The sequence below is a fragment of the Heptranchias perlo genome, chromosome 18, assembly GCF_035084215.1.
Source record: "Heptranchias perlo isolate sHepPer1 chromosome 18, sHepPer1.hap1, whole genome shotgun sequence".
NCBI classification, from domain to species: domain Eukaryota; kingdom Metazoa; phylum Chordata; class Chondrichthyes; order Hexanchiformes; family Hexanchidae; genus Heptranchias; species Heptranchias perlo.
The window spans coordinates 7,252,001-7,265,887 of NC_090342.1; the positions used below are offsets into that span (position 1 = coordinate 7,252,001).

The 13,887-nt window shown below is 43.3% G+C and overlaps 1 protein-coding gene across 2 annotated transcripts in view; it reads left to right on the plus strand.

Moving 5' to 3' along the window:
* caps2 (calcyphosine 2) overlaps window positions 1-13,887 on the plus strand; it is a 47,997-nt gene that overhangs the window by 27,744 nt on the left and 6,366 nt on the right. For both annotated transcript variants that reach the window (XM_067999304.1, XM_067999305.1), the window contains exons 11-16: window positions 2,955-3,050; window positions 5,025-5,118; window positions 6,383-6,501; window positions 8,647-8,714; window positions 10,258-10,412; window positions 12,321-12,440. In XM_067999304.1, coding sequence (XP_067855405.1) covers window positions 2,955-3,050; window positions 5,025-5,118; window positions 6,383-6,501; window positions 8,647-8,714; window positions 10,258-10,412; window positions 12,321-12,440 — 652 coding nt within the window. The remainder of the gene's footprint in view (window positions 1-2,954; window positions 3,051-5,024; window positions 5,119-6,382; window positions 6,502-8,646; window positions 8,715-10,257; window positions 10,413-12,320; window positions 12,441-13,887) is intronic.

Sequence of the window (13,887 nt, forward strand, 5' to 3'; positions counted from 1 at the left end):
AAGACATGCCAGATCATCGACACAGATACCACCATCACACAAGAGGACACCACCCACCAGATGCACGGTTCATACTCCTGTGACTCGGCCAACGTTGTCTACCTCATACGTTGCAGGAAAGGATGCCCCAGAGCATGGTACATTGGCGAGACCATGCAGACGCTGCGACAACGGATGAACGGACACCGCGCAACAATCGCCAAACAGGAGGGTTCTCTCCCTGTCAGGGAACACTTCAGCAGTCATGGACATTCAGCCACCGACCTTCGGGTAAGCATACTCCAAGGCGGCCTTCGAGACACACGACAACGCAAAATCGTCGAGCAGAAATTGATAGCCAAGTTCCACACCCATGAGGACGGCCTCAACCGGGATCTTGGGTTCATGTCACACTACACGTAACCCCACCAGCGAACAAATGTTATCTGTTTTTAATATAACGGGTCATTGACTGTCTTCCTTCTCTCTCTCTTTTTTTGGGGGTTTGTATATTCGGTGGCCTTTTAGGTGACACCTTTCTGTCTGCTCACTGTGATTGCCTTGGCAATGGGCAGTAATCACCAGGCATTGTTCTGTGATTTTCAAATGCGAAGGATTCGAAAATTTCATTTCCACACCGTTCACCTGAGGAAGGAGGAAGCCTCTGAAAGCTTGTGGAATTTAAAATAAATTTGTTGGACTATAACTTGGTGTTGTAAAATTGTTTACAATTGTCAACCCCAATCCATCACCAGCATCTCCACATCATGAAGGGATGAGGCAGAGTATCTTAAAAATGGACTGTTTCCAGTAATCGAGGGGTCCAGAATGAGGGGGCTGAGACAGAAGACAAAATGTAAGAGATTTAGGACAGAGAGCTGAAGAAACATTTTACACAGAGGGTTATGAGGCAGTGGAGTGTCTTACTTTAGTTAGTTATTGAAGCAGAGACCATTTTAAGAACCGGTTAGATAGATAGTTGAAGGAAAGGGGAATAATGGGATATTGGAATAGGGCAGACACGGGATTAGGATACTGCTCGTGTGGACCGGTTGGGCCAAACGGCCCGTTTCCCTGTTGTAATTTCTGTGTAATTTGTAACCTTTATTTAGGCAGCATAATTTTTCTTTTTTAGTAAAATGTTTTTTTTTAATCTGAGAAAGATTTGAATTGTCTTGTTCTAGAAGGTTTCATTAAACTTCTTAGTGATCGAATGCTGTGAATAAGCAGATACTCTACATGTTAGCTAGATATCACAGAAACAAAATATATTAACGACAGCAACTTGCATTTAAAGAGCGCCTTTAACGTAGTTAAAATGTCCCAAGGCGCTTCACAGGAGTGTTATCAAACAAAATTTGACACTGGGCTACATAAGGAGAAATTAGGACAGGTGACCAAAAACTCGATCAAAGAGGTAGGTTTTAAGAAGCGTCTTAAAGGAGGAGAGAGAGAGGCAGAGAATAAGGGTCAATAAGGGTGATTCTATTGATCCATTGGGGTGCGGGGCTGGTAAGGAGCATATTTCAGGAAATCGTGGTTGCGTTTTAACGTAAACGCACCCCTACAAGCACCACTTGGCACGTTGGACTGCGGAATCACTCCTAATAAGACACATGCTGGAAATACATAGGCCCATCAGTATCTGTCAATCGTTCTGACAAAAGCCTGCACCCAGTTAGCATCTATTGTGATGAATAAGGAGTTTATAGTCATATTTCCAATAATAAGATCGCTCATAGACATTTATATGTGAGTTACTGCTAGCTGCTTCCTCAGGTTGCAGAGAATGCACATTACAGTCTGGTATGCAAAAAATGATTTCAATGACGTTATTTCAAAGAAGCATTTCCTGATGCCTCACCATCTGCTGAAGTGTTGGCCGATTCCCACTTAGGGTAGAAGATTGTCAGGCTAGGGGATGTCTTTGAACTTTACTCTGTTTGTGTGGACAAACAATCTCTTTTTTTTGTTCTGGGAATCAAGGGGTTAGGTCTGTTGGGGGCTGGGTGATTCTTTGTAGTCCACTTGATGGACTGCGTTGTTGCTGGTAGCTAACTGGGGTGCTTTTTATTTTTATATTTGGCAGCCTTCGCTCAACTCGATAGTCTTTCTGAAACCCTCATAGATAGGGCAGCCCATCGACTCTGGAGTGAGCCAGGAGGAACACCCATATAACCAGAACAACAGTAACTAGCATTTAATGTAGAGAATGTCCCATGGCGCAAAACAGAAGTATAAGGAAAACAGACACCCAAGCCAAAGGAGGAGAGATATTAAGAAGGGTGACCAAAAGCTCGGTCAAAGAGGTTTTTAAAGGAGATGGACCGTATTTCAAGTTTCAGTTTTATTTCAGTGCCTTTGTTGTTTTCTATATCCCAGAGGAGGAATGTTTAAGCATATAATTACTGAGCATCTCCTGTTTGTGCTACTGTTCATTTACCTGTTTAACGTTGAATAAATCTGCCAGGGTAATGGCGAAGGCACGGTCTGATGGAGTTTATTATTCTGCCCATTGGAAGTTGAGGAACCAACTTGGTGGAACCTGATAAATGCAGTAAGCCGAAATTGGGCAGGCACGCTCCAGGTCATAGGGACCGTGGGCTCGCTTACAGGAGCGGTCTGTGACCTTGAACCGGCAGAAAATATCTAGTGTAAAAGCTCATAGAAAGAAAAGACTGTGCTGTGTATTTCTATCAATTCTGTTTTTAATGAGAAAGCCACATTGGTCGTTAATGGCCTCCTTCTGTGCTGTATGACTCTATGATAACGATGCAAAAATTTATATGCTCCATGCTTTCTAGCTAAAAGATAATACTTTGGGGTTAATTCCTTGAGGCCTCGCGGTGAGGATGGCTTGGAGAATGGAGGCTCCCACCCGAGTATTATAGCCCAATCTCCGACCCGCACTGGGTCCAGCAAGGCTCCGTACCGATATCGTCACCTAACTCGTGTGCACGTTTCTTTTTAACCAGAAATGGACGGGATGCGTGCAGAGAGCTGATTGGTTTCTTCTTTGCATTCGATAAGTCTCTTACAGTTTATGAATATCGTCACTTTGGGAAAAACAGGTACGTCTCCTTGTACAAGACAATGGTACCAAAGGTAATAAATACTTGGAGCACAGATTGGATCCCTCGGGAGTGTGCCTGCTTTCTATGGTTGGTAATCTAATTCGGTCTCTTTGGAGCTGGATCATGGGACGGTTTTTTTTTCTGGTCTACGTTGACTGTTTCTTCATCTGTAACAAACACCTGAGGCCAAATTTTAAACAAACAGCTGATGTGAAATTAGGCTTCTAATCTAATGCATCACCATAATTGATAAGAGTAGAAATATTTATTGTGATTTGGGCTTTTCCAGGAAGAAATAAAGAACTTGCATTTATATAGCACTTCATACCGAGGTTGTGAAAGGTAATTTTTGAAGTGTAGTCACTGTTGTAATGTAGGGAGTCGTGGCAATCAATTTGTGCACTGCAAGCTCCCACAAACAGCAATAAAGGACCAGATAATCTTTTTTTTTGGTGATGTTGGTTGAACATAAGAAATAGGAGCAGGAGTAGGCCATTCGGCCCCTCAAGCCTGCTCCGCCTTTTAATAAGATCATGGCTGATCTTTGACCTCAACTCCACTTTCCCGCCTGATCCCCATGTCCCTTGATTCCCCTAGAGCCCAGTAAACGATCCTGAAATTCTTGTGTCAAAATATACACCCTGACTTGAACGTTCATAGTCACTGGGTCAAAATCCTGGAACTCTCTATCTAATAGCACTGTGGGAGAACCTTCATCGCACGGACTGCCAGCAGTTCAACAAGAAGGCCCACCACCTTCTCAATGGGCAACTAGGGATGGGCAATAAATGCCAGCCTTGCCAGCGACGCCCACATCCCGAGAATTAACTTTTTTTTTTAAAAAAAAGGTAATGCTCAGATTGGACCAGTGTTTGTGTTGGGAAGTTTCTACATCAACTCACATTTTTTGTGCCATATCCCACTGGCTACAGCTTGTCAACTGACTGTTGAACCAGATTATCACTCCAGAGCCTGGTTACACCCACTCTCTGCATTAAAATCGGAACCGAGACAAAGGAATATGAAAAGGTGCCTTTCATAATGAAGCTTGTTGATCAAATCTAGAGTTCAAAAATACAAGAACTGCCTGATATAATCTTTATGCCCGTGAAATAAGACAAGTCTGATAGAGTGATTGCTACCCGCCCCCCTGCCAGAGTAGGCCAGCCATTAATGGTAGTCGTAGATACAATGTTCAACAATCCATCTTGTCCGAATGAAATGGTGTCTGCACGTGAGCCAGAGAATGCGTACGTCACCCGCTAGACAAAGTTGAACATTCCAGAAAGTATAGGAGACATTTTAAACTTCTCACAATCCTGCCAACATCAACTTGCATTTGTAGTGCGCCTTCAACATAGTAAAACGTCCTAAGGCGCTTCACAGAAGCAGAATTGGACAAAAATTGACACCGAGCCAAAGAATGATACTAGGATAGGTGACCAAAAGCTTAGTCAACGAGGTAGGTTTTAAAGGAGGAGGGAGAGGTAGGGAGGCGAAGAGGTTTAAGGAGGGAATTCCAGAGCTTGAGGCTTAGACAGTTGAAGGCACGCCAATGGTGGGGTGAAGGAAGTTGGGGATGCACAAGAGGCCAAATTATGAAATCCCACAGCACGATATATGGGGCGACCTCCCGCGGCTTCTCCCGTTTTCCTGCCGTAGGTTTGGCAGAAGTCCTGTTTTACGCTCGTAAATGGGGTCTCTCGTGATTAGAATCAAGGCAGATCTCTCATCTGTCACATATACTAAAAGCGATTTCCCCCCCATGGCTGACACTAACACACTGCATCTACTTTGGCCTGTGCTGCACAAAATGGATATGTCTTCACGATGCAGCCCTGTAAGCACAAACATTTCTAAAAGGAAATAGAGGGTCAACACTAGGAATTTACTTGTACCTTCTGCTTTGACGACTGTGTTCGTTTACAGTCTCTCAGAATTTCTGATGGTAGAAATGTGTCTCTTTTTCAGGACAAATGCACTTCCATTCATTCAAAGGGGCATCTACTGTCACCAGTATGGTAGGCGGAAGAGAAGACCGTATGATGTTGGTGATTTCTGCGTGGTAGGTAGCAGAATCATAGAATGTTACAGCACATCGAGTCTGCATCGATTTTTTTTTTCTCCACTTTGCTACTCCCCAATCTCTTCAATATTTCTCTCTTTCAAGCGACTGTCTAATTCCCTTTTGAAAAGAATCAATGCTTCAACAATGGGTTTGTGGCAGAGGATTCCACATTCTAGCCAACGTGACTTCTCAAATCTCCCCTCGTTCCTGGCGACATCCGAGTGAGTCTGTACTTGCTTTATATTCTTCCAATAATGGTATACCCAAAACTGCACGCAGTACTCCACCTGCAGCCTAGCAAAGAAAGAAAGAAAGACTTGCATTTATATCGAGCCTTTCATGACCTCAGGACGTCCCAAAGCGCTTTACAGCTAATGAAGTATTTACTGAGGTGTCGTCACTGTTGTAATGTAGGAAACGTGGCAGCCAATTTGCGCACAGCAAGCTCCCATAAACAGCAAAGTGATAATGACCAGGTCGTCTGCTTTAGTGATGTTGGCCGAGGGATAAATATTGGCCAGGACACCGGGGAGAATTCCCCTGCTCTTCTTCGAAATAGTGTCATGTGATCTTTTATGTTCACCTGAGGGGGCAGGTGGGGCCTCGGTTTAACGTCTCATCTGAAAGACGGTACCTCTGACAGTGCAGCACTCCCTCAGTACTACACTGGAGTGTCAGCCTAGATTTTGTGCTCAAGTTTCTGGAGTGGAACTTGAACCCACAACATTCTGACTGAGGCGAGGGTGCTACCCACCGAGCCACGGCTGACACCTAATTTCAACAATATCTCCTTACCTTCGTAGTTTTTGCCTCTAGTTACAAAACCAAGAATTCCATTTGCCTCTTTATGGACTTATCTACTTGCGTTAATACCTTTTTATAATGACCTGTGTATTAATTATCATTTTACCTTTTAGTTGAGGGTACGGTCTGTCCAATTATCGTAAGAACACAACTGGTTCACTAATGTCCTTTTTAGGGAAGGAAACCTGCTGTTCTTACCCAGTGTGGTCTATATGTGACTCCAGTCCCACACCAATGTGGTTGACTCTGAAGTGGCCTAGCAAGCCACTACCATCGGTTCAAGAGGAAGGCCCACCATCACCTTCTGAGGGCCATGAGGGTTGGTCAATATAAGCCGGCCTTGCCAGCAATGTCCGAGAATGAAGACAGTTTTTAAAAAATCCTAATTAGCCTCACTTCGGCTCATGTGCATCTTGTACAATGATAACATTTCCAATTTCCTTCTTTTCTGTGCCAGGGTACTAATCTGACCTTTCTGACAGCGCAACACGTTGGTCTCCCAGCGAGTATCCAAGAGAAACAGTTATTAACGTTACGGATCATCGACATTGATGAAACGGCAAAGCGCTCGTTGCTGTAAGTACTTGAAGAATCTCTATCATCTGCAGTTCTTCTGCTAAACTCATTAAAGGAAGTAATAAGTCATAGAGAAAGAGTCAAGTATCAGCATGAAAAAATGTATCTGAATGCAGTTTCTGTCGTGGAATTTGTTTTGAAGTGACTTTCACCCTGTAGTAGTTAATTGGGAAATTGTAGTGAAGAACCCAACAATTTGAAAGCTGGTGTGATTGACCGGGAGATTCAGCCTAGCTTGATAGTCCAGTTTAGGCTTCTGCCTTAGACAGAATGGTGCTGAATATCTGAAGAATCATCAGATGCTTAAAAAAGCATATGGGATCCTGGGCTTTATAAACAGAGGCATAGAGTACAATAGCAAGGAAGTTATGTTAAATCTTTATAAAACCCTGGTTAGGTCTCAGCTGGAGTATTGTGTTCATTTCTGGGCACCAAACTTCAGGATGGATGTCAAGACCTTAGAGAGGGTGCAGAAGAGATTTACTAGAATGGTGCCAGGGATGAGGGATTTCAGTTATGTGGAGAGATTGGAGAAGCTGGGATTGTTCTCCTTAGAACAGAGAAGGTTAAGGGGAGATTTGATAGAGTAAACAAGGAGAAATTGTTCCCAGTGGCAGAAGGATTGGTAACCAGAGGTCACAGATTTAAAGTGATTGGCAAAAGAGGCGACACGGGGAAACATTTTTTTAAGCAGCGAGTTGTGATGATCTGGAATGTGCTGCCTGAAAGGGTGGTGGAAGCAGATTCAGTAGTAACTTTCAAAAGGGAATTAGATAAATACTTGAAGGGGAAAAAAAAAATGCAGGGTTATGGGGAAAGAGTAGGGGAGTGGGACTTTCAATGGGCCGGCACGGACACGATGGGCCAAATGGACTCCTCCTGTGCTGTACCTACTATGATGATATAAGATGCAGCAAGGAAAGACCATACATGTTGGGTCATGCTGCCCTTTGTATGTCACCAACCATCCGGTCACAGAAGGTATCGGTGGAGGACGTGGGAACATTCGGAGTCCCGTCTCCCTATCGGCCAAAGTCCAGAGTACATGGCTGAGGAGGGTAGGGTCCTTGTACACCAGTCACTGAAAGCAAACGTGCAGTGCAGCAAGCAGTTAGGAAGGCAAATGGTATGTTGGCCTTCATTGCAAGAGGATTTGAGTACCGGAGCAAGGATGCCTTACTGCAGTTATACAGGACCTTGGTGAGACCACACCTGGAGTATTGTGTGCAGTTTTGGTCTCCTTACCTAAGAGAGGATATACTTGCCATAGAGGGAGTGCAGCGAAGGTTCACCAGACTGATTCCTGGGATGGCAGGACTGTTGTATGAGGAGAGATTGGGTCGACTTGGCCTGTATTCACTCGAGTTTAGAAGAATGAGAAGGGATCTCATTGAAACATATAAAATTCTGACAGGGCTAGACAGACTGGATGCAGGGAGGATATTTCTCCTGGCTGGGGGGTCCAGAACAGGTGGGGGTGGGGGGGGGAGTCACAGTCTCAGGATACAGGGTAGGACATTTAGGACTGAGATGAGGAGAAATTTCTTCACTCAGAGGGTGATGAACCTGTGGAATTCTCTACCACAGAAGGCTGTGGAGGCCAAGTCACTGAATATATTTAAGAAGGAGCTAGATAGATTTCTAGACACAAAAGGCATCAAGGGGTATGGGGAGAGAGCGGGAATATGGTATTGAGATAGAGGATCAGCCATGATCACATTGCATGGCGGAGCAGGCTCGAAGGGCCGAATGGCCTACTCCTGCCTATTTTCTATGTTTCTATGAAAGGGAGAAAATGTGGATTGATAGAAAACCTTGGCAGGGAGGAGGGAAGAGGCAATGTCTTATTCTAGAGACATGTATATAGGTGTATTTATATGTATGTATGTGCGTGTATATACATAGACATACATACAGCCATATACATATATGTAAGTTACATTTATAAAGTGCCTTTAATGTAAAACGCATCAAGGTGCTTCACAGAGGACAAAAGTGCACAGATCAGTATCAGATTTTGTGATAGAAGTTAATAGCTAGCAGACGAAGACTCTAACTGCAGATATCATACAAAATATCTATCCTAGCCTTTTATTCCTTTGATTTTAAAATGCAACTTTTTTCTCTTTAATTAATTTGTTTCAGAACCAGCGGTAATCAGGGTTTGAGTAAGCAGGAGATTGACGACAGAAATATCTTCATGTCTGTGCAAGGTGAAGATAAAGGACATACCTGTGATACAAAAACAGTAAATAATCCTATCAAAACCAACCTGTCTGCAGTGATCGGTCTTAATCTGCTACTTATGATATGTAGCGATTTTTTTTTAAACTTAAAACCTTTTCATTACTTAACTTTTCCTTGCAGATGTTGGTTCAAAATCTGTTGTGCATTTTCCCAAGACACTCTTTCTTTCTTTTTATCACTCCTTCTTCTTTTAAAACCTATTATTGCCTAGATGATTCAGCTGGTGAGGAGACAGAATTGAATCAGTGTTGAGCAGCTTGTATCCCATCTTTGCTTTACTCAAATTTTGCACATCGCTGAATTATGCAAGTACGGTTCAATTAATACACAAAAGCCGTGAGACTTTACCGCAGGGCTGTCCAAGCTTCTTATCTTTGTGGATTGCTTAGGTGCACACCTCACAGGCCGCACAATGAAATTTAAATCAATGTTCCAGTTAATTTGCTTTATTCCTAGAGCTGCAGATACTAACAGATTTTGGTCTTTTGAATTAGGATTTATCTACTAGTGAAGCAACAATGCTGAGAACAGCCCTTTTCAAATTTCCAGGTCATAGAATCATACAGAACAGAAGGAGGCCATTTGGCCCATCGTGCCTGTGCTGGCTCTTTGAAAGAGCTATCCAATTAGTCCCACTCCCCTGATCTTTCCCCATTGCCCTGCAAATTTTTCCTTTTCAAGTATTTATCCAATTCCCTTTTGAAAGTTACTATTGAATCTGCTTCTACCACCCTTTCAGGTAGTGCATTCCAGATCATCATAACTTGCTGCGTTAAAAAAAAAAATTCTCCTCATCTCTCCTTTGGTTCTTTTGACAATTATCTTAAATCTGTGTCCTCTGGTTACTGACCCTCTTGCCACTGCAAACAGTTTCTCCTTATTTAATTTATTTAAACACCTCTATTAAATCTTCCCTTAACCTCCTCTGTTCTAAGGGGGCCCACAAAATTCAGAGGGCAAACCAGCAAATTAGAAAGGTACAACTAAAGAGCTTGAGTGATGAGAGTGAAGGCGGGCTTAGAAATATAAGAAGAAAATATATTTTGCTCCAGAGCATCAGGACTTTGCTCCAATGAAATTGGATGTGCCCACTAGATCTGATTTTCTCTCTCTCTCTCTCTCTCTCACTCTCACTCTCTCTCACTCTCTCACACTCACACTCACTCACACTCACCCCCCACCCCCCTTTGCACATGTGTCATGCTCTAGATATCGCACTTTGCTACAGATACATAAAAAATAGTTACTGACCTTCAGTAACTGACCTGGGGCTTAAATTTTACGAGCAATTTACTGACCTCTAATTGACCTCCCTGCAACAGTTGCCTTGTTTCTCACTGGGAGTAACCAAGGTTAGCAACTAAACCTTGCACCTGACTAGCCGCGAGTATTCTTGATCATTTTGGTTGAAGTGAGAAAATAATCATTAAAAGTTCTGTCGCAGGTAGGAATTTATACAAATTTAACTATCTTTCTTTTCTGTTTGTTTGTTTGTTGCTGTTACTAAAGGACTGTTGAAAGAAAAGCTCGAGAGGAGAGGAGTTCGCACCGTGACCGGTTTGGGACGATTCTTCCGTCAGCGCGATCCGTATGGAAGTGGAGTCCTGGGGAAAATGGAACTGAAACAAGCTCTGAAGGAGTTCCACCTGGAGCTGCCCGATAAGGTCAGGACAAATCGGAGTCTGATCGCGAGCACACACGAGGTGTGTCTGATGCCGCTGTTATGTACAAACGAGATGATTAACCGCTGTGTTCTGTGATACGAGCGAGTTTTCCTTTAAATTCATTCTCGGGATGTGGGCGGGTCGCTGGCAGGACCGGCATTTATTGACCATCCCTAAGTTATCCTGTGGTTTGATGCACTGGATGTGGCTTGCTAGGCCACTTCAGAGGGCAGTTAAGAGTCGACCACGTTGAGCCACCTACAGGCCTAGACCGGGCAAGGATGGCAGGTCTCCTTCCCCTAAAGGACATTAGTGAACCAGATGGTTTTTTACGACGATCCGACAGTTTCACTTTTACTGATGCCAGCTTCTTAATTCCAGACTTTTTTAAACTGAATTCAAATTCTCAAACTGACGCGGTGGGATTTGAACTCACGTTCTCTGGATTACTAGTCCAGTAATATAATGAAAAATGACTGACACTCGCACATATCTTGGTATCGTCTGCAAACTTGCGGGTCCTTTCACCCAACACCTACAGATGATTCTCATTGAACAAATAGATCCAGTACAAGAGAAAAAAACCTACAGCTGTCAAACAGAAGAGGACTGTTGTAAATGAAAGCAGTGACAACATTTGCTGTTGTGATATAATAGAACGCGGATAAACTTGACATGGCCAGTGACAAAGAAGTGATCTGACGTTTAAACTGTAGAGTACTGATTCTACACGTAATCCCTGCTGGGGCCTTCTGGAGATGCGCTGACCAGAGAGAACCTTGGGATACTGCTTGACCCTTGAACTGCCCACCCTTCCCCACGTCCATTCCGTTACCAAGAATGCTTTCTTCTATCCCCCGTGATGTCAATCTGCCTTTGCCCCGCCTCTCCCCTCTGTTACCGAAACCATATTCCATGCCTTTATTACGATGAGGTTAGACTTCTCTATTGCTTCCCTATCTCCGCAAACAACTCATTTTAGCGTGCCCTCCCCAACCCAAAGTCCCAGACTCCCATCAACCCAGACCTTGCCCTGTAGTTTCTCGTGTCCCAACGAATTGACTTCAGAATCCTCCATTCTTACCTTCGGAATCTGCCACGCCTTCACTTGCCTTACCTCAGCGATCTCCTAACCCTAACCCTAATCTGCCACGCCTTCACTTGCCTTACCTCAGCGATCTCCTGTAGCTATGTGTCAAAATATGTTCCCTCCGCTCCTCCTACAACAGGTTACATTTTCTTCCCCACACCCTTGGCTCCACCTTTTGGTGGTCACTCTTTCAGCCACTACGATCCCAGCCCGGTGGAACTCCTTCCCTAAGTCCCTCCGCCTTACTGTCTCCGAGAAACCATTCTCTTCCACCATCCCTTGGTTTCCCCTCACCAACTTTTTCCCTTCTGTTTATGTCTCTTTCTATTTTGTTAATAATACTAATGATCATTGCCCCTCTGAACTTTCCACTTGTGTTCCTCCTAAGTTACCAGTGCACTGTTCTATACTCAACCTTACTGTATTGAAATAAAAACACATTGCATGTTCTCCTACTCTAACTCCTTCCTCCCCAGGTACTCCTCACATCCCTCAGCCTTTCCTTCCTCTTCCAATCTGCAGGCTTTTAAAACCGAAAATACTGGTGTGCCCTGCACAAAGGGCGTTGGCTTCTCAAATTATTAAAAGTGCAAAAACAATTACTATACTAAATGACTCAAAACATTTACACTGCCACTAACAAATATTAAATTGTTCTCATGAATTCCTTATATGGAGGTTAATTTTTGTGATACACTGAGGCACTCGAAACCTGTTCTAAAATTGCATTATATAGTTTATCAAAAATGAGGAAGTTTAAAACAGCAGGGTACTTAAAATGACACTAAAAGTATGCATAAAATTGTCTCTTTTTGTAGGATTTTGAGGCTGTTTGGCTTATTCTGGACCAGGACTGCGATGGTCAAGTAGATTATTACCAGTTTATTCGGGCCATCATTGGAGAAATGAATGAGTTTCGTAAAGCGTTCGTTCGGAAAGTAAGACCGTTATCTTTCTGTGTATCATGCTAATATTAGGTTGGAAGAGCTGGTCCATAAACTTGGGCCTAAATCAGGCTTCTGTTAATATTAACTTAGTTAGTTAATAATAACTTATTGAGGGTTTACTTTCAGATAGAAAGCTACAGGCTCCGAACTACTTTATATCTAATCAGAAAGATTTGCCATTCAAACAATGCATTTTACATCCTCAGGATGTCCTGAAGATCTTTACAGACAATAAATTACTTTTGAACTAGTCATTGTTATCTTGTAGACAAATAAGAGAGCCAAATTACGCACAACCGGGTCAAGAAAGTTAGAGTGTAAGACAATGGGAGTAATTTTAACTTTGGCCGCCCATTACTTCATTGACTGTAAAAGAAACTGTGAAGGGGTGTTTAATGGGCAATGATCCGATACCACATCAAATATGATTAGCAGTCTGACAGGCCGCGACGTGAACGCTCCTTCCGTGGCTGCAGTCATCTTCATACCAGCTGATGAGGTAGTTAGTCCTGTACGGAGGGAGGGTTTAATGGGCTCCTGCAACCCATGTGATGAGGGGGGGAGATCACCCACACCCATTGGACACGAGTATCCCGCTGGATGTCAGCCCAGAATTCAGAGCCGGAGCTCCCGTCTCCACTTGCCGGGACTGTCTGTAGTGGGAGTTTGGACCCTGCACCTTCTGACTCCAAGGCGATTATGCTACCACTAAACCAAAGGCCCGCTCCATGGTAACTTGGATGAGAGACTATCTCTAGTACAGAAGTATTATATTAAAAGAATGGGCTAATAAATGGAAGTCAGCATGGATTTGTTAAAGGAAAATAGTGTTTAACTAACTTGATTGAGCTCTTTGACGTAACGGAGAGGGTTGATGAGGGTAGTGTGGTTGATGTTGTGTATATGGACTGTCAAAAGGCATTTGATAAAGTATCACATAATAGACTTGTTAGCAAAATTAAAGCTCAGGGGATTAAAAGGACAGTGACGCGTGGATACAAAATTGGCTAGGGCACAGAAAGCAGAGAGAAGTGGTGAACAGTTGCTTTTTTTAGATTGGAGGGAAGTACACAGTGGTGTTCCCCAGGGGTCAGTATTTGGACCACTGCTCTTTTTGATATATATTAATGACCTGGACTTGGGCATACAGGGTATAATTTCAAAGTTTGCAGATGACACGAAACTCGAAAATGTAGTAAACAATGTGGAAGATAGTAACAGACTTCAGGAGGATATAGATAGACTGGTGAAATGGGAAATACATGGCAGATGAAATTTAACACAGAGATGTGTGAAGTGATGCATTTTGGTAGGAAGAATGAGGAGAGGCAATATAAACTAAATGGTGCAATTTTAAAGGGGGTACAGGAACAGAGAGACCTGGGGGTGTACATATACAAAGCTTTGAAGGTGGCAGAACAAGTTGAGAAGGCTTTTT